This window comes from Solea solea, chromosome 13, assembly GCF_958295425.1.
Source record: "Solea solea chromosome 13, fSolSol10.1, whole genome shotgun sequence".
NCBI lineage: Eukaryota > Metazoa > Chordata > Actinopteri > Pleuronectiformes > Soleidae > Solea > Solea solea.
Window position 1 is genome coordinate 14831485 of NC_081146.1, and position 25464 is coordinate 14856948.

General features: G+C 39.4%; 1 protein-coding gene across 2 annotated transcripts in view; it reads left to right on the forward strand.

Moving 5' to 3' along the window:
- Positions 1-1414: 1414 nt before the first annotated feature.
- Positions 1415-25464, forward strand: part of LOC131471511 (exostosin-1a-like) — a 37151-nt gene continuing 13101 nt past the window's right edge. The window contains exons 1-2 of one of the 2 annotated variants that reach the window (XM_058648103.1): positions 1415-1576; positions 2121-3335. In XM_058648103.1, the coding sequence (XP_058504086.1) occupies positions 2386-3335 (950 nt within the window). In that variant the 5' untranslated portion in view covers positions 1415-1576; positions 2121-2385. Of the gene's footprint in view, positions 3336-25464 lie in introns of both variants that reach the window. The other variant, XM_058648102.1, reaches the window with a different exon arrangement.

The window sequence follows — 25464 nt, forward strand, 5'->3', positions numbered from 1 at the left end:
TTGAATGAGCCTGAAAGTGCAACAATACATTCCAAAACTTAAAGTGGGGGACTGTCACAATTCCACATGGACAGACCACTTCTAAGAGCTTGATGAGCGACATCCATCAATAAACACCCTCCCTCATAAATCAGTTAAAGGGATGAAAGAGAGAAGAGATGGGAAGAAAAACATACCACAGAGGGTGCAGCAGAAAGCATGATAGAGATAGTAAGAGAAAGAAAAGGCAGGAGCGGATCTGAGAGTGAGAGAGAGAGAGAGAGAGAGAGGAGAGACAAATACAAACGGAGGAGGTAGAAAATGAGAAGGTGGTCATACCTCTCTGTCTTTTGATCAGTAGTCCATGGGGAAGTGGGGCAGCACAGAGAACTGGTCCACAGCTCCTGAGGAACGCAGCTTCACATTCCTCCTTCCTCTTTCCCTGCTTCTGAAATATCACTTCTACTATTTTTTGGACCAGAGCAGCTGTGAAAACACAATTGTGGCTTATAGTAAACGCCAAAAAACACCTGGCTAATACGTGGCAGTGCCATTGTCCAGATGGTCCTTATTCATATAATGTTTTCTACAGTATTCTATTTCTGTTTGACTGAACATTATGAATTTATCTGTACATCTCTTTTTTTTCCTAAAGTTTACATTCTATGTGTTGCCTGTGGGTCTTTTTCTGAACAACGTAAATAAATCCAGAAAGAAGAAAAGAGACTATTTGCACCACTGACCATCAACATTTCCTGTCCAGGCTGCTGTAGAAACAGTGTCACAAGATGGCAGCCTTGATAAAGCAAAACCCTTTTTAAACACGTTTTATTTTAAAGCAACAATAGACTTGAAGAAATATAGTCATGCATAGTATATTCCAGTGGTTCTCAAAACTTTCACCAATGCCAGCTTAAAACTTATCACAGGAGGCAGATTTATTCCCAATAAGATAATTGGCTTTCTCATCCTCACATAAGCTTCACACACTGCTATAGCAAAATTAGATTAAGATGGAGTGAGAGATAAGGTGACTCTAATTGTTATTATTTAATTTATTATTATTTGTTTCATTTACTACACACTCCACGCCAATCACATACCGCCAGATCACGTTTGCATACCACTGGTGGTACACATATCCACAGTTTGAGAACCATGGGTATATTACATTTTTGCACCTTAATTTTAAACACAGGACTTTTAAAAGCAGCGTTGTGGTGGGCGTGGTGTGGGCACCAATACTCAATCCTCCCTGACACCAAAATGGCTAGGACCGTCTGTTCCTTCATGGCCTCGTTTGTTTCAAGTAGTGCTTCCTGTATATATTCCTCTTCTATGCTGTTTCGCATGGATTTTAATGGGTCCACTGGAAGCTCCGCCCGCTTGGGATGTAGCGCGAGCCAATGATAACGCACCGTGCGCCGTAGAAGAACGTCACCTCATTATCAGCGGTCGTCCTGTTGGGACTCAGCGCTGTCTGTGCCGCTTTGCTTCGCTTGCAGTCTCCACGGCACCTCTCGTCTTCGCGTGTGTGTGAGAGAAAGCGACCCACTGCCTCAACACTTACCGGGGACGCTAGGCTATCTGTTTCGTGGTGAGAGAGCCAAATACATGCTGTGGTCGAACGGAGAGACTGGGTTGTAGCCGGAGAGGAGAGGGTGTCTGTCCGCCTTTACTTCCACAACCAGCGATAAATCTACTTTGATTCGCCCGCTTTGCTAACAAGCTAACTGGGAATGTTTTCAGAAACTAGGCAGGTAGTTAGCTCGCTAGCTAGCTAGCTAATGCGGCTGTTTAAACTCTGTATAAATGTACCAAACACAGTTAATGATACTTGTATGTGTCGGTACGTTTTTGAGATGTTTTAGGCGACGTTTACAGATTAAATGCTGATTTGTTTTAGGGCTCATGTTCCCTTCTGGTTGGTAATATGTTAAAAGAGTTAACTATTCAGGCAACAAGTCTGGTTACACACAGACTCAAGTTGGTGCTATTTTTGCGTCGTCGTTGTTTCCGTATGGCTCTCGTTAGCTAACAAGCGATACTCTGTGTTAAAGTAAATATTTGGAGCAAAGTAAAGGCAGGGAAAGTAGGAAGCCACTTTCGGTGCCCAGATTTGAGTGTATCTGTTCACTCAGTTTTACAGGAGAAGCGGTTGTCAATAAATCGATTCTATTATTGACGAGGAGACGAGGTGTGGATGAACATTATAAATCGCCCACATGCGTTGGATCAGCTCCCGGATCTGTGAAAGACATCTGAAGCAGAAGGTGGGAGACGTGAGCGCACAGCCCTTGCAGCCCGTGGGAAGATGGCGGAGCGTTCCCGCAGGAGGTGGTGAAACCAAAACTTGTGGACGACTTGGATTTATCGCCAGACATCTTATTTTACATCGAAGGACACATGCAGGCCAAAAAACGCTACTTAATTCTATTCTCCGCCAGTGCGTGTCTCATCCTGCTGTTTTGTTTTGGAGGGATACAAGTCCCGCTCTCCAGACGGGGACACAGTCGGCGTGATGACAGCCTCACTGGTTATCACTCGGGGGCTCGGTGGCGTCGCCTCCCCGGCTACCTGCAGCATTTCAGCTCCTGGGACCAAGACTGGAGCGATGACCACAATGAGCATCTGTCACCTAGGCAGAAGAGGGACGCCAACTCAGGCGTTTACTCTGGGAAACGCTGCAGAATGGAGTCCTGCTTTGATTTCTCCATGTGTGAGAGGAATGGTTTTAAAATTTATGTCCACCCCCAGCAGAAAGGAGATAAGATGTCAGAGAGTTACCAGAACATCTTGTCCTCCATTGAAGCTTCGAGGTTTTATACACCTGACCCAGCACAGGCATGCTTGTTTGTCCTGAGTCTAGACACACTGGACCGGGACCAGCTTTCACCCCAGTATGTGCACAACTTGAGAGCAAAAATCCAGAGCCTTCCTCTGTGGAATGGGGGCAAGAACCACATGATCTTCAACTTGTACTCCGGCACCTGGCCAGACTACACGGAAGACCTCGGCTTCGACATTGGCCTTGCCATGTTGGCTAAGGCCAGCTTCAGTACTGAGAACTTTAGGCCAAACTTTGATGTTTCAATTCCACTTTTCTCTAAAGACCACCCTAAGACAGGAGGTCAAAGAGGGTACCTCAAGCATAATACCATACCCCCTTATCGGAAGTATATGCTTGTCTTTAAGGGGAAGAGGTACCTGACTGGAATAGGTTCAGACACAAGGAACGCTTTATATCATGTTCATAACTCAGAGGATGTGGTCCTCCTCACCACTTGCAAGCATGGGAAGGACTGGCAGAAGCACCAGGATGCACGCTGTGACAAAGACAATGCAGAATATGACAAGTGAGTACCCACAACTATTCAATGAAGAGCTGGGAATTAGTTCAACAACAATATGTTGTAATGTTATAACTTTGGGGGACAAAAAAACCAAAATAAACAGTTTTTAACTTCACCTTTGAGCAAAAACAGGTATGAGCCAGTATGATATTCTCTGTATCTGTATCGGGTCGATACTGGTCAATGGATTGGATATTGGTAAAAGAAAACTGTAAAATACAATACAATTGTAAGCCCTACATATCACAAATGCATCACTTTTGCATCAATGAAAATGAAAAGCTGTGACAACAATTTTAACTTACTTAATCTTTGGAGGTTGAGTAATTATGTTATTATATTTTTTAAAATAGCATTCATGGGAAGGTGGTAATCTCAAACAGCTCAGTAGTTTCCTTAGTAAACTTGAGTATTTAAAAGCTGTAGAAAGAATGTATCGTACTGATGCCGGTATCTGAAGACTAAAGAATGTGATACCGGTAGTATGTCGGAGACGGAAAAAGTGGCATTTAGCATTCTTAAGCAAATCCCAAACTTTATGTGATATTTATGATTTTAAAAAGCTTTATAATTTAAACCATTTACAGCCAGATTGCCCAGCCCCTAGTCAATTGTGAACTTAAATTCAAGATAACCATTCAGACCTTAATTTACACAACACAGAGTAAATAAATGGTTGATCTTGATTTCTTGTTTTTGTTTAGTAATGTAAGTGATTAAAGCTTCTCCTAAAATAGAAATCCAAAATCAAATACAAAATCCACAAATGTTGGCTCTTGGCTCATAATGTGCCAAATACTACCCAGACATGAGAAAGTCTGGGTTTGGGAATTTCAAATAAATATTGCGACGTTGTTTTACTCAACAAAAAACACGCAATGAAAAGTTAGCCTGCATGTCTCATGAGTAATTTAACTACTAATCACATTGCACAGTTAAGTAGATTTGCTTTAATATCAGCCCCAGGAGCCACAGTATTGAAGTAATTCAATTGATTTTCTCTGGCTGAAATTGTATGAATAGCTGAAGTGATCATGATACGAAGGGTATATGGGAAATGATCACGTCCGATTACAAATGAGAAGTTAAATATTACTTTATAATACCCTCTTTAACTTGTCTCATCCCCCACTGAAGGATATACTGCATAGCATTTTGCTTCAAGAAGTTACTCTGTGACCATCACTCAGTTTTGTAGTTCAACTATTTTGTTTTCTTTGCCCAAATCTGATGAGCACCCTGATGTCTGTCTCCCTGCTTTGGTCAGTGGGATTAATTCTACGTCACAACAGACTGTGCTATGTTGTTACTGGTGACTGTATGGTGCTGGGTGTTTGACTGTAGCTCTTTGGAATGGATTAACAGGGACAAAGCACTGGTGCCAGTAAGGGGAAGCTACTCTGGCCCCTGTTTGCTCAGTCATTTCCAAGACAAACCCAACTGCATCAGCCAGGAATGTCCTGGCCCCAACACTGCATCCTGTGTGACCCCTTAGTTGTTGGGGGGGACCTGCAGTGATTGACCCTCAATAATGTTTAACTTAAATGGCCAACCATTTCATATAATGTTTAGGGGTCAGTTATGACACTTGACCAACATTTATTGATCAATGTCCATCAATGTTTTGGAAATTTAGCAAACTCCATCAAGATATATGGAGATAATATTAAAGCTCTGTATTAGAATGATCTCACACTATGCCTAAGTGCACATCACATGATGATCATTCGTGTACACTGGACATGTATATGCTGCTGTAAACAGGAAGTAGTGTCTACTCTGCTTTAGGATGTATAATTATAGATAATACTACTAGGAACAGCAGTGGGAAAGGGTAAGAGGAGAGATGTAACAACATAGTGCTGTATGAGTGTAAGACTTAAATAATATGTTGCATTTCACACTGGCATTCTCTATTGTTTTCTTAAATAAAAGGGTTGTATTATAGGAATATGATGATTTCGGGAAAATTAAACATAGCTGATTAGACCCAGTTAGGTTATGGGTGTTTTGCTTCATTGCTTCTAAAGGTTTTGCGTATCTATGTGTCCAAACCTACTGACCCACAGACAGCATTTCTGTTGTAGGGGCTTTAAAATGGCTGAGCTGAAGATATTGCCAATATTTATTCCATTCCTTTAAGTTATTAGGTGGTTTTGATTTTCTGTTTTTCATGTCATAATATCTGATGTGTTTGCTTAGCGTTGATTCTCATGTTTGTGTGTGCCAATGCAGGTATTGGCTTCAGTGTTTCATTCGTTGGATTCGGAAAATAACATTCTCCATAGCAATCTTAGGACGAAAGCTATCTACTCTCTTTCTGCCAGTTGAGTGCTTGCTGTCAAGTGCTTTCAGAGTGATTTCACTCAGATGGTTGGTATCAGAGCTACTACTCACAGGAAAAATTAATCTGCCTGTTATTAAATAGTATTGGGGAGAGAAAGGCTTTAGGTATCTCTAGCCCTCGTCAGCTTAGCCTAATTGCTTGGCCTCAGAATATTCTGTGGCTTTCAGCCAGTACATCCAAAGTAAGCCACACCACCATCACTCAACCAGCTTTGCCTTGATCCTTCGTTGACTGCAGATTTCCTATTAATTTAAATAAAATGCATTAACTTTGCATTTTCATCTTACACTCTCCTTTTTGCTTGTAGAATTATGATAAAGTTGATATGGTCGTGAAACTAGTGGCGGTTGTTGGTCATTGAAACAGGGGAAGTGCATTTCATGCCCACTTATTTATACATAAATTCTGCCCTCCCTTTTTGTAGAAAATGCTCTGTCAATTAAAGCTGATTTGCAAAGAAAAACGCATCAGCTGATGAACTGATTTGGTTACACCTGTTTCACTCTTTTACTTGACCCTAAATGAGGCATGTATAAAATAATATTGACACCTGCAAGTGTGAATTTAGGCAGTGTGTTTATCCCTACATCAGAAAAGTGACATAACACAATATCATTGGCACCACATGCTGGAACTCCCTTTCTCACAGTTTTACTGCTGCCACTCGCCACAGAAAGAATAAAGAACAATTGTAGGTCATTCTGTGTTCATACCTCTTTGTACTAAACAGAGAGGCAAAATAAAGGCACAACATTTCTGTCTTAAATAAGTTGTGTAAAAGGAGATTAAGCCCAATTGTGCCATGACTGGGTTATACTCTTGTTATGAATCAGTGTGCAAGATCACACCCTATAGTAGTTCAGGATTAAAATGTTTTGAAAAGTTATTTTCCTATTGTGTACCCTGGCAAAGCAAAGAGAAAAGTGCATAAGTTTTAAAGTTGTTTTGTTAATAGTTCTGGTTAAAAATACCTTTTGGTACATGGCTGTTTTATAAAACAGGATTTGGTTGTTTTGCGAATCTTTTTTATGGCCTGTCCACAAGGAAACGAGCGTGGGTGAATCCACATTTTTTATTATCGTATGGGTGTTTCATCCACACGGAAGCAGCGTTTTGGGAGCCCCAAATTGGTATTTTTGGAAAGTGGGTCCCAGAGTGTGAAAATCTCAAAACGCGGACGTTGCGTTTTTGTGTAGACCATAAATGCACTACTTTGGAAAAACTAGTGCATTTATAGTCCCACCTCTTTCTTGCACTGGCATTCACTGTCCCTATATTTGTCACCGCTGTCGTTCGCTGTCATATTCCTATGTTGGAGATTGTCAGTGTAGCCAACTACTGTCAATGAAAAGTAACTTAAGTCAGCCTGAAAAGACGCTGGTAACACTAGAACACATCCTGTCCTCGGTGAGTTCAGACATGGGAGTGAAGAAAAAAATAAATGTGGAAGATTAGCAGAGGAAGAAGGGGAAGAGAAATCGATACCTATTTTCACAGACACTATTTTTACTTGAATGAACAATACAGATTAGTGATTGTTCTGCACACGGTAAAAAAAGTTGCTATTTTAAGAAAAAAAATATAAATAAATATAGCAATTAAGTTACTAACACCTTAGCATAGGTACAGTATATGTTGCCTCAGTCTTGATCTTTGGACAGTTTTCTTCTTTTGCTGTATTGGTCTGTATTTGATTTTGCCTTCTGGGCACCATCCAACAAATTGGACCATGAAAGCTCTATCATTACATCAAGTGTTTTAATTGAGTCTGTCTGGAAGTTGGGTAGTGGGTTTGCTTTTTGGACGTCCCTGTTTTTAAACTAGATCAGAGAACCGTGATTCATCAGTCCCCAAAAGCTGAGTCACTTACAGCTTTAATCAAACCCAGACCCTCTCTGTATCTCTGGCCTGGCACCCAGCTGTGCATGTATTTTCAAGGGATTGAGACTTGGAGGGGCCAAAGACATGGGTGGGACAGTAGTCAAAGATGGCAGTTACCAAGGAGATTAATATTTGTTTGTGTGTCATAATTAAACTTTCCAAATAAATGTCTGTGACTTGAACTGTGCTATAAACAATAGATGAGCTGGAATAAGCTGCTTGTAACATGTCGCAAAATGGGCAAATATTAGCCAATCTCCGGATTATGCAACTATTTGTCTGACAACAGTTTTAGACTTCGATTAAGACTGTAGCCCGTTTTTAAACTTTTAATATTTTAAGAGCTGTTGAGCCCAATTTCTGTCTCTTCCATAATAAGATAATCATCTTACTGAATTAAGGAACAGTGAAAATAGCTTTTGATTGAACTGAACCATCTTTGGGGCTGTGGTTAATTCTTTTTGCAGGTTGACATGGTTGATTGTGCCAGAGTTGTACCCTTGTTACACAGTCCTATGGGTCAGACAGTACAGTCTGTCAAACTCGGTGGAAGTAATAGTTGCTGTGCCTGGCTATGGCTCTTTGTGCAACAAATCCCCTTTATCCTCTCTCACTGACAACTAGGAAGTTGTGACAGACAATGTAGCCTCTCACTATAATTATCTTGTAATGGGCATGTCATTTATGTGTAAGAGTTGAGAATTTATGTCTCAGATGTTCGCTTTGTATGTATATGGTTAGTTTGATGTACTGTGAATGGACATGTGTTACCTATGTAAAGGACATTTTAATTGCAGGCAGGCTGAGCATCAAACTACACTGTCGGTACTTGTTTTTGATTACACAACAAATCTTTTTAAATAAAATAAGTCACCATCCTTAGGCTGTCACTACTCGTGGCCCATATTTTCATGAGCTTTTCTGATAAAATGGTGATAAAAATTTGTGTATCGATTACAGAGAACAAAACTATAAGTTATTTACGAATATAAAGTTTTGTTTTTTTATATTTGTAAATAAAAATACAGAAATAATTAAGACCAAAGTAATTAGCAAGTTCCACGTCACGGCAAAGCAGACTAACTCATTCATGACTTCATATGAGTAGTGATTTAATGAACCTCAGAGTAATACCTAATGGTGTGACATTGTGTTGGCAATAAAAATGTCAATCGTTTTATTGACGATGACTCTTTACACTCCTGCATTTAGGTTGTTCGTTTCTAGTCGATCATTCCATGTCCATGGAGCAGAAAAAAGCTGGCCTGAGTCGTAGCAGTGACTAACATGTTGACAACTTATTGTGTTAGTGGTGAAGCCAAACCTCTGAGACTTGGGCCCGAAATATGAGCATTTATTATAGTTATATGCAGATGTTGATGCTCATATTTGTACTGCATAAAACAAATCCACGCTGCTTGATCTGCCTGTTTGTCTATCTTTGGAGACTTGATTACTTTGATTTTGGTATCAGTATTCATTGTCAGTACAGTAATCAACAGTGGATTTAAGGATATTTAATAAGTGAAAAGGTGCAACTTGCCTAAATCTTACCATGTGTTACCATGAAACGCTGACCATTTCATCATGAGAATTCTTGCAAATCAAGCTGTTGGCAATTATTGCAAAAATTGAGCGGACTGCACCGAGTTGTTGAATGCTTTGCATTGTAAAGAAGGCCTAGGACCCACTAAAGGAATCTGTAGCCATGAGGTCTGAATAATCAGTATCTTTTGGTTACCTGATTATGCAAATATTGGAGCTGTGCAAGATTTTCAAGGACTAAAAACAAGTTAGATGTTCTCCACTCAGTTTGTTTTCTTGTAGTGACCCCGCTGTCTCTAGCCAGAGGGAAGAGTCAACTTTTTGCTCCCTCTTCACCTCACTCTGTCTTTCACACAACTCTTCTCAGCCACCCTATATGAGCCTGTAAAACAGCCAAGGGAGAGAAGAAGAGAATCAGCAGGAGACAGGTCAGATGCAATTTTAACCTCAAACTGAAAGCCTTCTCACAGCTTGTTTCCAATTAAGAGTCCCTGCCAAGCAAGAGAGTATGAGAGGGATGGAGTGAGAGAGACAGCAGAGTGGGAGATGGAATGCAAGAGGGAGTTGGAGGGGAAAATGGCAACCCAAAAAGAAAGCGGTGAGAGTCTGAGAAACTGAAAGGCTAAGGGAGAAGTTAAAAGCAAGAGAGGCAGAAAAGAAGAAAAAAAAAACATGACAATTCTCCAGCAGTGAGAGGTGAGTGCAATAGCTGGCTGGGTGCTGACGTTAGTCTGCTAGGTGTATTTATAGACATGTAGGGTTTTAATCCTCAATATTGGCCAAAGCCCCTGGCAGAGGGCTGCTAGCCAACTTGATGCAGGCTTTGCAGTGCCTGGGTGAGGAACTGATAATCATTGTGGAGGAGGATGGTCGATAGTACACATTAACTATAAATTATATTGCACTCTTGTCTATGATTTAAACACATTGGACCAGCAGTGAGGTTTTTGTTTTATTTAAACACTCCTTTGTGTGCTTGCTTGGAGTCTAACACATTTCTTCTGAATAACTTGAAATAATCAGATTTTCTTGTATAACCATTGTTCATTTTGAGGAGATTGCTTCTAGATATACAGTGAAGGCAGTTTAGCATTATTGGGAAAGTAACCTGAAAGGGTCCATGTCCCCAAATCCCTAATGTCTAAGGTAGATACATCTTAGAGAAAGTAAACATCAGTTGCAGTGGCACCTCTGGCAGAGCCACAGATTGTATACATGTAACCTTCACAAACACCCTGACACAGAAGCATAAATCATCTTCAGGGGCCAAATAAGTTGTTTTTGGTTTGAAGATTGTAATTCATTTGGGATAACTAGTACATCATTAGTGTCATAATAATTGTTCTGTCATTTTTGCCTGTTCAGTGTGTTCTCTCTGCCATCCATTTCTGTTATGTTGTTTTTTTGCAGAACGTTTCTAACGATGCTAAGGAGGACTATTTACTACTGTGATGTGATCTTAATTGAAAAATCCCTTTCTCTACAAGGCTCCTTTAGTTGTCATCTTAAACTAGGCTCTGCCTGTAAAATACTCAATCAGTTGGCCCTGTTGGGTTGAGCTAAATGATACAGCAGGCAATGAAGGGTGCTGGTAAACCACAAAACCACTCTGTAAAGATTATATGCTTGTTCATCATCAGCACAGGCCAACAAATGACACTTATATGACCATGCAATACTTCTGTTGTACAAGAGAAATATAGTAACAATTATAGCACAGTATTTCTAATATAAAGAAGTGAAAGTACATATTGCGTTGCAAATGAGATGCCAACACATAAACATACAATAAAGGGGTACTAGAAGGCTCTCTTTTTGTGACTTTGCATTAGACTCAAGCTTATGTGTTTAGGCATCTATTGCCAATGAGAATAGTGCAGCGAACCATATGAACAAAACTGGCGTGGCCATTGGACTACATTTTTCGATATGCTTGTATCTCCAATATGTTGCGTTATCAGTGAAGCTCATGTTGCTAATTTCACACTTAAATGCTGAAGTAATGTCTTGTCTCTAAATCTGGAAAAATATAATATAATATATAATAATGTTCTATATTAAATGTATATATTCTATAAAGTACATAAACTCTGCCAGCAGGAGACTGTACACAGTGTACATCCTAGCTTATGTTTTCTTTGTAAAAAGTGGATTTATTTATCCTTTGGGTCCTTATGGTCCTTATGTTAAGGAGTGGAGTGCTCATCTAAGTTGATGATGCATGCTCCCATAGAGCCTGGGGATTATATACTACTACTTTTAAGCGAGCTAGTGGAAAGTGATAGCTAAAAAACAAATGCAGGCTGACATTGACATTGTACATAATTGTGCCATGTGATGTAAAAATGACCAAGCTAACTGACCTCCTTATGCAGATGTACATGTACATGTACATACTGACCTATTAAGGTTCATCAAATCCTGCTCACAACATCATGTGCCTGAGTCAAACTGATGACCTGTGTACAGTGTGTTATGCTTTTCTATTGTGGTTTATACTGGGGTACACTATAGATATTTGCCACATACAGTATACTAATGGTGTGTGCTGATCTGTATACATGTAAGCCTGCACTTAATTCTGTTTTATCCCAGTAATTGCTGAAAGAGCAATGTTTGTGGACAGGGCCCTGTCTGCTCGCCTCTCGGTTTATTGCCATTTAATTTGCACTACTAGGATTTATAGAAAAGGAGTTTGAGGGTGACCAGAGAGTTTTTTTACCATGCTTATATCTTACCAGTGAATAATGACTACAGAAAGCTTGCTGGGTCTCCTTTACCTTGACTTTGGCCCTTGCTCAGTCATTTGGTACAGCCAAGTTTAAGAGTTTTAATCTTGTGTGTGTGTGTGAGAGGAATATGAGCTTGAATGGTTGCTATGGTTTTGTTTCTCTCTCTCTGTCCGTCTCTCTCTGTGTGTGTCCTGCTCTCTCTTGCTCACACACTCACTGATTCAAATTCAGATATTCCTCATTTGCTTGAATAGGCTTTGTTTACACTCGTACTCTCACTGGAGACTAGTTGTTCAGGGCAAAGGGCAGTGCCACAGGTTTGCTTTGCTCCCACTCTATCGTACCTCCAGTCCTGACAGGATGATGTATGTATTGTCCTTGGCAGCCATGAGCAGGTGATGTATCCCACTTGGAATGCTGGGAGAGTGGAATAAGGAACAGGATGTCCACGTGCCAGGCACAGAGTGTGGTCCATTCCAGGAGGAGCTTTTCTGTCAACAAAGAGAGGCACACATCATCATTTCCTTGCTGCTTGAAGGAGTGATAAGAGTGATAATCTTTAGCTGGCTTTAGGTTTAGCACTCTTTTTTCTACATTATGCTATACCATTAAAGGTGCAGTGTGTAAAATATGTGATTGGCATTGATTTGACAGAAATTGAAGATAAAATAAGTGTTCAATCACCTGATTGTATGATTGTTGTTTTTCAAAAATTAGCCTTTTATGTTTATATGAGGAGCTGGGTCAGCTTTTACGTAGGACAACATTTTGGACCACAATGTTTTTACAATAGACCTCAATGGACAAACTAAACAAGGTCATAGTTTTGATGTCTGAAGTTATGGTTTGTTTTCTGCGAGCACCTTTGCTGTTCACTATTAATAATGTGACTTGCTTGATTGTGTCACAGTATACTAAATCGGTTGACTCGTGATTCAACAAAGTGTTCACACTCAGACAAGTTGCTTGCTCGACATGATGGGATATCTCATTTATCCCTCGTTTACAATGAAATATTTTGTGAGAGCTACATGCAGAACTAAGCAGCACTCTAGGCCAGCCAAATCCTGTGGGCTTTTAATCCTGTCAATGTGGAGAGTTGGCCCGTCAAGCCCACAGACATTTTTCAGTGTCTGTGACTCTTGACTCTGCCACAAAATGTTGTCCATGTCTGTCCAGGACAGATTTGTGCTATTTAAATTTTTTGAAATATTTTAGTCTTAGTAATCTTGGTACAGGGATATTTGGGCCACATGAGTGATTGCTTTTGTATCTTTTCAAAGGTACTTTGGCAATATATAATTTTCACCATGTTGGACTAGGTTGTGCTGCGTTAATGTAACACACCTGGCAGCATTGAAAAATCTAAAGCCACTATGTTGTAGGGCTTGGCTGGGTAATGACTTGTAACATAAGATAAAACTGGCACACATACACACAGATGTGCTATCTCTCACTATCCTCTTAGGCCTCCACTTTGTCAGATAAGGGCTTCAGCCAGCATCGAGAGAGAGAGAGAGAGAGAGAGAGAGAGAGAGAATCCTGAATATGTGATAGTCTGAACTCTTCCATGAAATGATGGCCTGTTCTTTGTTGCTGTCCTAAACCTATCACAATAATATTAAAGTTGCCAAATGCATGACGAAGAAAAACAACAGAACAGTTTAATGAAGAAAAACATGGAACTGATGGAAAACAAGTAAATGCTGACAAAGAACTGTTAATCAACCAGTTTTATCAAATACAGATGGTTCCATGATGAACTGAACCTGAAACAACTTTTCTATGCAACTATGATTTTGTGCCTTTTTAGTTTAAGCTTCATTATGTTTTTTCTTTTCTCACATGGTGAAATATCTCATTTCCTCATCTGAGGTCGCAGCCTGAGGGCAAGACAGGAAGTGTTATCTTTGATCTTTTCCTGCTGCTCAGACTAATTACCTGCCCAAAGCAGCCAACACCACTGCCCATGGAATTCATTAACAAATGACAAAGCTTTGTTCTGGGCCAGCATGTCAGCAAGGATACAGAGGAATTGAGCTGCCTTTCAGAGTACTGTTGTGCAGTCTAGGGCTGGAACAACTATATAATTTTATTTTTTATAATAAAACAACTTAATATAATTGTATATTAATCGTCAACTGTTCTGATAATCATTTTATCAGTTTGAGTGTTTTTCTAATATAATTAAAGTAATTAGGTTGTCCTTCCCCACAGTTTCACATTAGCAAGTGAGGATTTATGAAATAGCTTAGGGGTAGAGAGTAGTAGTAGTAGTAGTAGTAGTAGTAGTAGTAGTAGTAGTAGTAGTAGTAGTAGTAGTAGTAGTAGTAGTAGTAGTAGTAGTAGTAGTAGTAGTAGTAGTAGTAGTCTGAGAATGACCATGGTCAATGTCCTGTGTGTCATAAGAAAAAATATAGCTACTAATGTTTGTTAGCCTGTTGGTTATTAAATAGTAATACTCACTGCATGTCAGAAGTATTCATCACTGTGGACCTGACATGTCTCTGATGTTCACTGGAGTTCTGCTTTACATATGCGGAAATCCGACTAATGCCTCTGTGGATGTTTGTGTCATATTGCTTTGAGAGAAAATGTTGTTTAACTCGGCAGCAGACATGCAATAAATAAACCATTCCCTCTTCATCTTTAATTTTGAAGTATCGCCAACGTATTTGCCAAGTGCCACACATTTCTGTTAGTTGCTGCAATTTTGTGTATCCTCTGGGATAAACTGCAGTACTTTTGCTTTTCCCCATCATCATTAGTGCAGTCGCCACCCTGTAATCTCTCTTTCTGTCACTGAGGCAATGGGGCTTCTCTCTTCTTCGTGGCCTTGTAATTGAGAGGTAATCATCTTTTCCCTCTTGAGAGCGAAAAGACTGTGTTTACACTTCTTTTTTGGCGGCTCGCCTTGGCAGACACTAATTTACTCTCTTAGCAGAATGAAGCAACTCTTCTGATTACTTCACTTTGGCATTGCACTCATAGCCATTATCTTAGCATTACATTTGGGGTTGTTTGTCATCAGCAGGTTAGATAAACTTTTTTTTCTCCTCTGTAATGCAGTATACTTTAAAAGGTTGATTAATCAAAAAAAAAATGATTTAAACTGCTTCTCACTCCGTTATTGTGGTACAGTGAGCTTCACAATTCTTAGAGTTTTCCCAGAGCTCTTTGACTTACTGTACTGTATTCCACATTATTCTTAGATGTTTTTTCACCATATCCATCCCCAAAATATCAAATTCAATATTGTATCTTTTAAAGGTTACATGGAGAAATGGTAACCGTGTAAGCACAGTAATATAAATTGAATGCGGAATCAAAAGATAAAGATGTCTTTGTTCATTGAGCCATTACTCACTCTATCATGGCTGCCTTTTGAGTGCCCTTAAAAAGGTATCTCAAAGACATTCTTAACTTTAACCCAACTAGTTGTTTTGAGTGATGTGGCCTGTAACACACGGTTCTATTCATACTCAAATGAAGGATCTGTGTCAGTAAAAATTTCTTTTCATTCATAATCCATTTTATATTCCATTCCATTGGTGTCAAATTTGGACCAGAAAATAGGCCTTATTTGCATTTTCTTGTAGTTTATGAGCACTACCTCATGTGTTTTTCATGTATAGGTACTCCAAAAAAAGAGTGCTTACCACCAACTGGACTTGAAAGTGTTGTGCTCGAGGGATTATAAACAGTCTTACAAAATGAAACTGAAGGCGTGCCTGGATTTGTTCATGTAGGGTCACCATGGACAAATGGAGTGGATGATGACATTTATGTCATGCAGACCATTGTGCACATGAGAATGCAAGTGTGACCTGGTCCTTAATAACATAAAACCTTGATTGGTTTGCGGCGGTTTGTCTCAACAAACATCAATCTTTGTATGAGAATAGACTGTCGTCCAATCATCATTGTTATGGGTGGAGCTGGTCTACCTCCAGACTGTACCCTACCATTTAACTCTGGTACCCCAAGTGAAGGGTACCGAAGAATGGAACGGTTGTCAGAATATTTTGGTACTATTCCTCGTACTGTACCAAACCGTTCCCTTTAGTCGAAACACGACTTCAGTGGCAGATAATTGTTATGGAAATTAAAAAAAACACTATACCAACATTATAAAAAAATCTCCTGTACCCACAACACAAGTAAATTTGCATACATGCCCTTGCAGTTTGTCTATCACATTACCCCTTAGTCCCAAATGACACCCACACAAACACATAATGCTTTCAGACAGACTTCTTAGTCTAGCCAGATCCCAGCCTCAGCCGTCAAGATTTATCTAAATCCCCCTCTCGGCATGATGGATATTGGATCAGATCACACACAGCCCACAATTCCATCAGATGGTGCACTGATGGCAAACTCTGTTTGCTATCAAACAGCCCATATTGTGAACCAAGAGAGACATTACAAAGCCCTCTCCTGCCTGTCATGGATGTTGTCACGGTTTCTTTACCATCAAAGGAGGGAGGCTTTCTTGAGATGACAAGGTTTTTTTTTATTTGGATAAAAAAAAAAAAATGATGTTTGGACAAGCTTTTCATATGCTGACACATTTATAGAACTTACACAGGTAGACTGTCTTTTCTGTGGATGCATAGTTTATATTTACCGTACTGTGCAAACAGGGCACCACCAGTTTAGTTTTTTTTATGTCTCAAATACTGTGGTCATTGGCATTTGGATTGGAATGATGTGACTGAAAGGTGGTCTCATATATTAGCAAGCTGTCAATGAGTTAAACTAATTTCTTGAATAAGTAAGAGACCTTTTTTATAGCAGATGTTTTTTGACATGAAATAGGACAAACGCAGGTTTTACCAATAATATTAATTATAGCTCCAGTTTTAAGAGAGCCTGTGCTTTTGTTCAAGCAGCAGGCTAGGCCACACTAAATAGTTAACATTTTAATATGGTCAATTTTTTTTTTTTTTATATTGTATTTTAAAGCCACATGTTCACCCTGTTTTTGAGAAATAGTAATGCTGTATGGTCATTGTAGCACTGCTAAAACAGCAAATCTAATGGTGGCCAGAGACTTTTGCACAGTTCTGTTTGTTCTTTGATTTTGCCAAATGACCTGTCCATGGTGTACCTTGCCTTTCACCAATGTCAGCTGGTATTGGCTCCAGCTCCCCCACAACCTTCATGTGAAGGATAAAGCAGTACAAAATGGATGGATGGATTTTGCCATAGAATTTCTGCCCATCTCTGCCTGTTTCATGTTTTTATATTCTTTTGCCCTGTTCATTTTTTTAGTTTTAACTTTCAGTCTTCATTTCCCTCTTTCTCAAACACCACCTCCAACCAGTTCCCATCCATTAATCGCTCTCTCCTGTTCCCTCTGCCTCACCTTCTACTTCTGTGTTATTCAATCCCCCCCTCCTCTCCATCACTCTTTCTCTTGTCACATCCTTCTATCTCTTCCTCCATTCATCCCTGCTTGGCCCAGACACAGAGACATTCCTGACCTGGACTTATCTTTCTTGCAGAGCAGCCACTGCAACAGCAGCAGCTCAGCTCTATCTCCAGCAGTCATCAGTTACTGGCTGTTTGACAGCATTCCTTTGAGCTCTGGGATCTATGAGATTAATATGTTCAACTTCCACCTTTGTTTCCAACGCCTTGGCCATTGTGCCATATCTATGTTAATTCATGTGTTCATTAACCCGAGTCATGTTTTTATTTGTTTGGTGGACTAATAGATAGATATGTAGGTTTGTTAACCTTGGGCTAACATTTTTTATTCATTTGGTTACTTCCAAATTCAAAATGCAAAGTGAGATTGAGTTGAATGAATAACATTCTAGACCTTTAGGTAATTTAGGCTAATTGCTCAGGTCATACCATGTTTCAAATTAGGGAGGAAATGTATATTCCTTGTGACTGTTATGGCTATTGGCAGAGGGAGCAAGTTCCTCTTTGATCTCTGCAGTTAGGTAATGTGACCCGAGCTGGCTATTCTGACAGCTTTATGTTGCCTGACTTTACAAGTCAGACCTGACATTCCAGCACTAATGGCTTTACCATTAACAGTCATTTTATTATCTTCCAAAATTCCCTTGTTTCTGGTTTATGGTACCCAGAGAGCACTTCAAAGCATCCTTCATCAACCTCATCAAGCTGATAGATGGCTGATTAGAGAAGTGGGCAAAACTTCCTTCAAACTCCCGGGGGAGTGAAAACGAGCAGCACAGTTAATGACACAAGCGTTTTCTGGACGGATGTTGATAAGTCTGTGTGTTTATGGTTACTAACTCTAGGGCGTGTAGGACTCTATTGTCAGAAGATATTTGCAGAGATGAAAGAATGTTTTGCTTTTTGATTCTCCCATTTAGAGAGGCTTAAGATGGATTGAGACTGAGATGAGGGAATGGGGAAAAGGAGAGTGATGGAAGATTCAAAGCTTCATAATTAGGTGAATTAACCTGGGGTCATATAGAACTCTGGAAGGGTGTGAGACCCCCCTCCATGTGTCTGTAAATGTTTTATAAAGCTGTCTTTGAACTCATTACGCAGAGGAAGATGAGTGAGCCCAAGGTGCCTTGAGGAAATAAGTGAAGGCTCTGTTTTTCAGAAAAAGGTTTTGGTATGAAAAAGGGAACGCAGTTGGCAGAGCACACATTTTCAATATCAGACAAAGTAAGTGAGAAGCTAAAATCACAAGTTTGATAAAAATATGATTATTTTTTTTAGTTCCTTATTAACACACCATGTGAAAGTGAATCACAAAATGATGATGACAGGAACTACGCTCAGCAACTCCCCTTCCTTTTTGACAGAACACAAAACCCAACTAACAGCCCATATGCAACCAAAAGTCTCAATACTATCCACCATTATGTAGTAAGAATGTTCCACTCTTAGTCTGGCCATCACAAGTCCTTCCAGATCCGGCACAGAATCCATGACACCCACACCTTCTTCACGGTTCTTCTTCGTCAGCCAGATGGCCAACTTGGCTGTGCCACACAAAAAGTTAATTAACATATGAACAGTATTTTTCTTTGGACAGTATTTGGGTCCAAAAACAAACAAGGAATGTGAGAAAGCCTCCCCAGGTCCCAAAAAAAACCCTGAAAAATGGTGTCACATGAAGAAACTAAACAAATAGATGCTGTAAGGTTTCATTCAGTGAAACTGTGTGAATGATTGTGAAGTCCTACCGAATGTCCAGGTTTATTTTTTGCAGTAGAATTAACTTTATCTTTTTTATGTTTTCAGCGATAGTGCTGCTGTATGAAGCAGTCCCACTTTACTTGTGTAGTGTGCTACTTCTGCCTCACCTGGACTTGTAACAACAAATGTGTGACTGTGCATCGCAGGAATGTCACTACAGACACGAAAAAAAGAAAGTGCTATATTGAGAAACAGAGAGAATCATGTGTAGCATACAGGCTTAAACATCATTGTTGGTATTTATTTGGCCATGGTTTTAATGTGACAGACATTTATATTATATATATATATATATGTACATTTATATACATTTATATTTATATTTTAAAAGTTACAAACTTGAGCTTTACTTAATTGCAACTTAAAATAGCAGTGAATGTGATGGGTGACTAGTATTGTGTCCCCTTGCCTGTCAGCTTCAGGGATTCAAAAAATTTGCTTATTTATCATGGCTACAGGTAAATGGGTTTGGATTAACTATGCCATTAATGCAAGATGATGCTGTGAATGCCATTCATAATGGTCTTAATCATTAATCTCAATGCTCCAATCCTGAGGCCACTGGAGTATTTTAAGCTCCCTAACTAATTTAGGCAAGTTGCTGCCACACTCTTCATTTATCCTGGTTGCTATACTATTTGTCCTTGTTGCTTGAAATGCGTTGCTGGAATAGTTACCTCATTGTAATTTGAATCCACGCGTGCACAAAAACAAGTGTTGTGTGGGTGCGTTGGATTGGTGCTACCACATCCCTACAAGCTCAGTAAAACCACCACTGATGTCTTACATTTCCTCATTCCTTTGGGATGACTTTTAACAGAAGTTTCATACTATCTCTGTATGAGAGGCCAGTCCACTCACTAGTATCTATCTCTCATGTCAAATTAAACCCATGTGTCATGAGTAGAAGAGCTAATACATGTTACAGACAGCTGTTTGATTGCCCTGTTTGATGTCATGATTGATCTTATGCCTGAAGACAGAGTGTATGTGTGTTTATTGTTGAATAGTTATTTGCTAGTCTGATGCAAGATTTCCACAAATTGAGTTTTTATCTCGCTGCCTGTCAGTGTGCATTGAACATGTCTACCTCTTGGTGTGCAGTCCTGTCAGCAGTGTCTTGGAACTATTGAAGCCTCTCTGATGTGTATTGAGATGAAAATGGGGCTTTATGTGTGTGTTAGTGTTGTGTGTGACATTCTTGCCCTGGGTAGCACTGCCTGTGTGGAGCTCGGATATAGCGTGCGGTTGTCAACTGCTTTCCCCCCCCCCCCCTTTTTTTTTCTCCTCCCTTTTATCTGATGATGCTCACTTTTACTTGGTGCTTTTCAGACTGAAATTCCTCTGGCTTAAGTTCAGTCCTGGCAACAGTCAACTGCCCATCAACTTGGCACGTGTGACAGAAAGGAGGAAGCAGAAAATTAGATAAGAAATCAGCAGAGAATGGGAGTGGGGTATTGAATAGTGGGATATTAATGAAGCTGCCCCCATTTTCGTCTTTGAACTTTATTGTAGGGCATTGTATTTCTTGTTATTGAATCTCCCTCTGATCAAGATGAGTGATGGGTACATAATGAACTGCAGCCAGTACAGTGCCAGTGCCATTTTTTTTTTCATGTTCTCAGAGTCTTAATCATTCATGGGTTTTTTTGTTGTTTTTTTTGTTTTGTTTTTTAAAGCATTATGTTTAAACGGCCTAGAGCCCTCTGCCGACTTGCTGTCTGTTTACATTGCTACAGATACTATACAGCAAAGTTGGCCTTTGCTTATCTCCTTATTAGTGAAGGAATTTTTTCACTCTTTAGTTTGAATGAATCTTAAAACTACTTTCAAAATGATCAACCTGGTTCAACCCAGGGAAGACCCAGGACTTGCTGGAGAGTTTTTTTGGAACTCCTTGTGTTCCTTCCAGAGGAGCTGGGGGAAGTGGCTGGTGAGAGGAGTATTTGGGCTTCTCTTCTGAGACTGCTACCACCTCGACCCGAATAAGCGGAAGATGATGATGATGATGATGATGATGATGATGATGAACACCTACTTTTCTAAATGAAAGGAGTTGCATTCATGGTCCCTGGTTGCCACTTTTTCCTGGACAGAAGACACTTAGAATGAACCCACGGAAGCACTAAAACTTGTTATAGCCAATGCAATGCCTCCTTTGGTTGGGGCCCTCACTATGAGTTGTTATGTTGGAAACGTGTGTGTGGTCTCATGCACAAATAATGGTAGACAACACTTTGGCTGTTCTTCTGAGGCTCCTCGGGCTCTTGACAGAATGAAACCATGCATTTCTTTTCTGCTCCATCCATTCTTGTTGCTAGGAGACTGGATGATATTTTTTTGCTCGCTTAATTCCTTTTTTATTTTTTGGGGAAAAAAATCTGTGTCCATGTCTTGCAATATTAAGATTTTACATGTGATAAAATACATTATTTAATTGGTTGATATGAAGTTAGCATAACATAAAATAGAATAGAAATACTTTATTCATCCTCAAGGGGAAATTGTTTTAACATAGCAGCAATACAATACAAAAAAAAATATTATAAACATAAAATGTTATGTAAACATAAAATGTAAAATGTGCAACAGTGGGGAAAAAAATGCAATAATAAAGGAATGGCATAAAAGAGTGCAATGGCATACAAAAACTAATGGTGCTAGGTTAATGCCGTGTTCTCAAATAGGAGACCTTTTTAAATGGTGCAGAAGTGATGATGCCACATTAGATAAACAGGAACAATTTGCATTAAATTAAAAACTGGTGACAACCTGCACTGCCTTTTGTTTGCTGAAATTATATTGCAATTTATAGCATACAAGTAGTCACAGTAGATCAGCTTTTAGTCCTCTTTTGGTGAAGCAAATGAGTATGAGTAAGTGGTTAGCCCTTAAGTGGACTTCACCAGCTGACTTAAAATTGTCCAGTTTTGCAGCATAAGCTGTATATTTGATGTCTTCATGCTCTTGCTGGCAGTGCTGTGGTCATTAGTTAATAAAGCCAACTTATAGTTTGTACTCGGAGCTTGTAGGAAAAGAGGTTGTTGGTAAAATTGTTCCTGCTTGTAGAGATATTTCAAACTAGTCTCTGTATCCTGTCTTTGGTTAGCCTTATACCCACTGCATCCAGTCAATGCAGTGTGTTAAAACAAATTTCCCAGATTTCTTTCCTTTTCTTGTTTCAGAGTCTCTCACTCACCCATACACAAGATCTGTCATTTTTGTGGAAAAAGCAAGAGCAACAGAATGGTCAGGAAATGTCAACAGTGTGGTCAGTCTGATTGAACAGTTGGTTTAGGTTGAGACCTCACTGAACGTGTCCCTGTTCACCACATGCATTCTCTCAGACTGAAGCTCTGATAGAACTTTGCAGCACTTTGGTTTGACCATTTTCAGTAGATTTGGTCCTTACTTTGATCCAAATGTTCTATATTAAAACCGATTTTGAGGCCAGCTGTGTTACCTGCTGTTTTAATGTGAAATATTACATGTATATACCACAATGAGCCACGGTCATTACAGTGTGTCAGTAATGTACAATCTGTTTCTTGGGGATTGCTTTGCTCACCAGTAGCCATCTGCATGTTGGAATGCCTAAACTATGGAACAAGTAAGGATTTACCTAATTTACTATATATGGGTGATTATTGGTGTCTGGGCAGATTGCTGACATATTAATTTTTTTCGCCTAATGAACACCTATGTGTGCATTGTCCAGAAAAGACACACCAAGACAGGAGCTGGTTTATGGGGAATGTGTTGAAGCCGAAAGAAGAAAAATATGTTTTACTCGTACTTCAACATCTCTGCTGATGTGCGGTATCATACTGTGAGAGTGCTCCTCCCCACAGGCAGCCATCTGGAAGAGAAGGGAAGAATAGAGGTATGCAGGGAGAGCAACATCTAGACTTTTCTGAAGCGATAATGAAATTGATGTAAGATTTAGACCATGGCAGGCCCAGATATGGATCTATATTTTATTTATATAAGCCTGGGAATCACTTTGCTATGTTTCTCTGGCTGGAATATGTGTCTGTCATGTTTAGGGGTAGACTATAATATCTGTGAGAGCTGAAAGGATTAGTCGAGCCCTGATGGAAACCTGTAGTAATATTGACTGCTGTGTGCCATGTTGATAATGAGTTTCTCGGTACGTTATAGTGTATTTCTTTAGATGGGATTAAGCTTAAATGAAGCATTTATGCTTCTTTTGGCTGTTGATCTGAGGTCACCACAATGGCTGTAATTGTAAATGGTATGTGCACTTATAGAAAGTGGGATTATCCAGATAGATATTACTTAATCTTCAATGTTCTTTCTGCATTATGCATTGTAGTCATTTGTGACCCCAACATGGTAATACTGGAAGTATGTAGAATACCATTTATTTAAACCCAAGCAGGCTGACCAATCATCGCATAGTACCTACTCAGCATGCTTTTGGAACCTCGCCTGAGCAGGTACAAAAATAGTATGTGGTACCAGATACTATGCTAGTGGAAACGCTACTTAAACCGTGGCGTGGCGTGGTGAGTAGAGCCGGTGGAAATACGCCATTAGAACCATCTTCTTCCAAAGATACATGGTTGTCGATATATTGTATAACCCCAACCCACCTAATGCCAGTGAACCTCGCAAAACCACGTGAAAAATGACTTCACCGAGTGAAGTAATTTTTTTAAGCTATTGAATTGGCTCTATTGAACAATATTCTACCTGTTTAATCTCCAGCTCTATCAGCCCTAAGCCCATTACATTTGTTAAATAAGTGGTGTTTTGAAGGGACATTGAGTGCCTGTTCATGATTTGGAAAATTGTAGGTCTGTTGTCCATATAATGCTTTTTGGCAACTGCTGAAAATATGAAGTTACTATGAATGCTCACCATATTTACTGTGTTCAAGTGAACTTGAACTTGGGCAAATCACTCTATTGTGTTACATATATTCAAATATTGTTTGAAGTGATAGCCTTAGGTTACAGTAATGCAGTGAAATTGAGATGAGGGACATGCATTCCTATTCCAAATTGTTGAAGTGGATCTGTTGAGGCATCAGATCTGCAGTGATTTAGGAATTTATTGTAACAAAGTGAAGCAATAAGTGTGATATATCTACACAAACGTACTATTCACTGTCAAGGAAAAGGTTGGAAAGTTAACCCACACTTTCATGATTACACTAATTATCACTCACATTTCCATCCATATTTGCATTCTTATGCTTCCAGTCCTGTCTCGTGAAATCCAGCCCAATGTATAAGCATGCGACACACAGATGAACACACATTGAAGGAATTCCAAGCAGCTACTTAATCCAAGCAAGTGCTGACTGAGGCTTAGATTGGATGGAGGGAGTGAGGAAGAAATGAGTGATGTTGAGATGGACAGGCGAAAGGGCAAGGGTTTTAAAGATGGGTGGGTGAGGGGTTAAAATTAAAACATAGGACCGCCTTACTTTTTATGTATTCTGTTGGTTAAAAAGAGCTTTGTTCAGTCATCAGCTGCCCTGAGACCATTTCAAGAAACTTGGGCCTGATGTGTGTTGCATTCTTAGATTCAACATTTAATCAGGGGATCCTGTTTTCATAATGGACAGTGTAAATTTAAACCAAGCATCAAATGCACTGATTGTAATGTTTGTGTGTGTTTTGTAGCGTGACACTGCACACGCTCTGTTATATTTCCTAGTACCCTGCATCACTTCTTAAAGAGATCTCTGTTAAACGGTAACTGAATTAGTAAATGTGTTATTAACCCTTCAGCCATTTTTTACCAGTTATAAGAAATGCTAAGCATATTAAAGTATGCATGGAAATCATGAAAGAATTCACTGTATTGTTTATATGAACTTCATAATACACGCTTACATTCTGTCCGGAGACCTACATAGCAAAGCGTTGTGGGGCGATGAGTTGAAACCTAAGCTAAGTAGCTGGATCTCTCATCATGTTATCATTTAATTCTTAGTCATACACACCGGATTACAGGTTTTTATTGCGACAGACCACAGCCACATGTCGAACACGTCCTGTTTTGTCAGTACTAGAGATGTAACGATATGAAAATTTCATATCACGGTTATCGTGACCAAAATTATCACGGTTATCAATATTATCACGGTATTGTTAGATGTGTTCAAAATGTTCCAAAAGTACTGAACACACACACACTGAAATCTTTTAACCAAGTTTTATTTAAAAAAAGATATTTTATATTATATGATTATTATTATTATTATCATTATTATTATTATTATTATTATTATTATTATTATTATTAATAATAATAATTATCATCTGACTGACTGACACACACACACACACAGGTCCTCACTCTGTGTCGGATAATAATTAAGTAGCAGCGGTCGTACACAGCATAAAAATAAAATAAAAAAACACAGAAACAAACACATTTTGGTCTGCTACGGTAC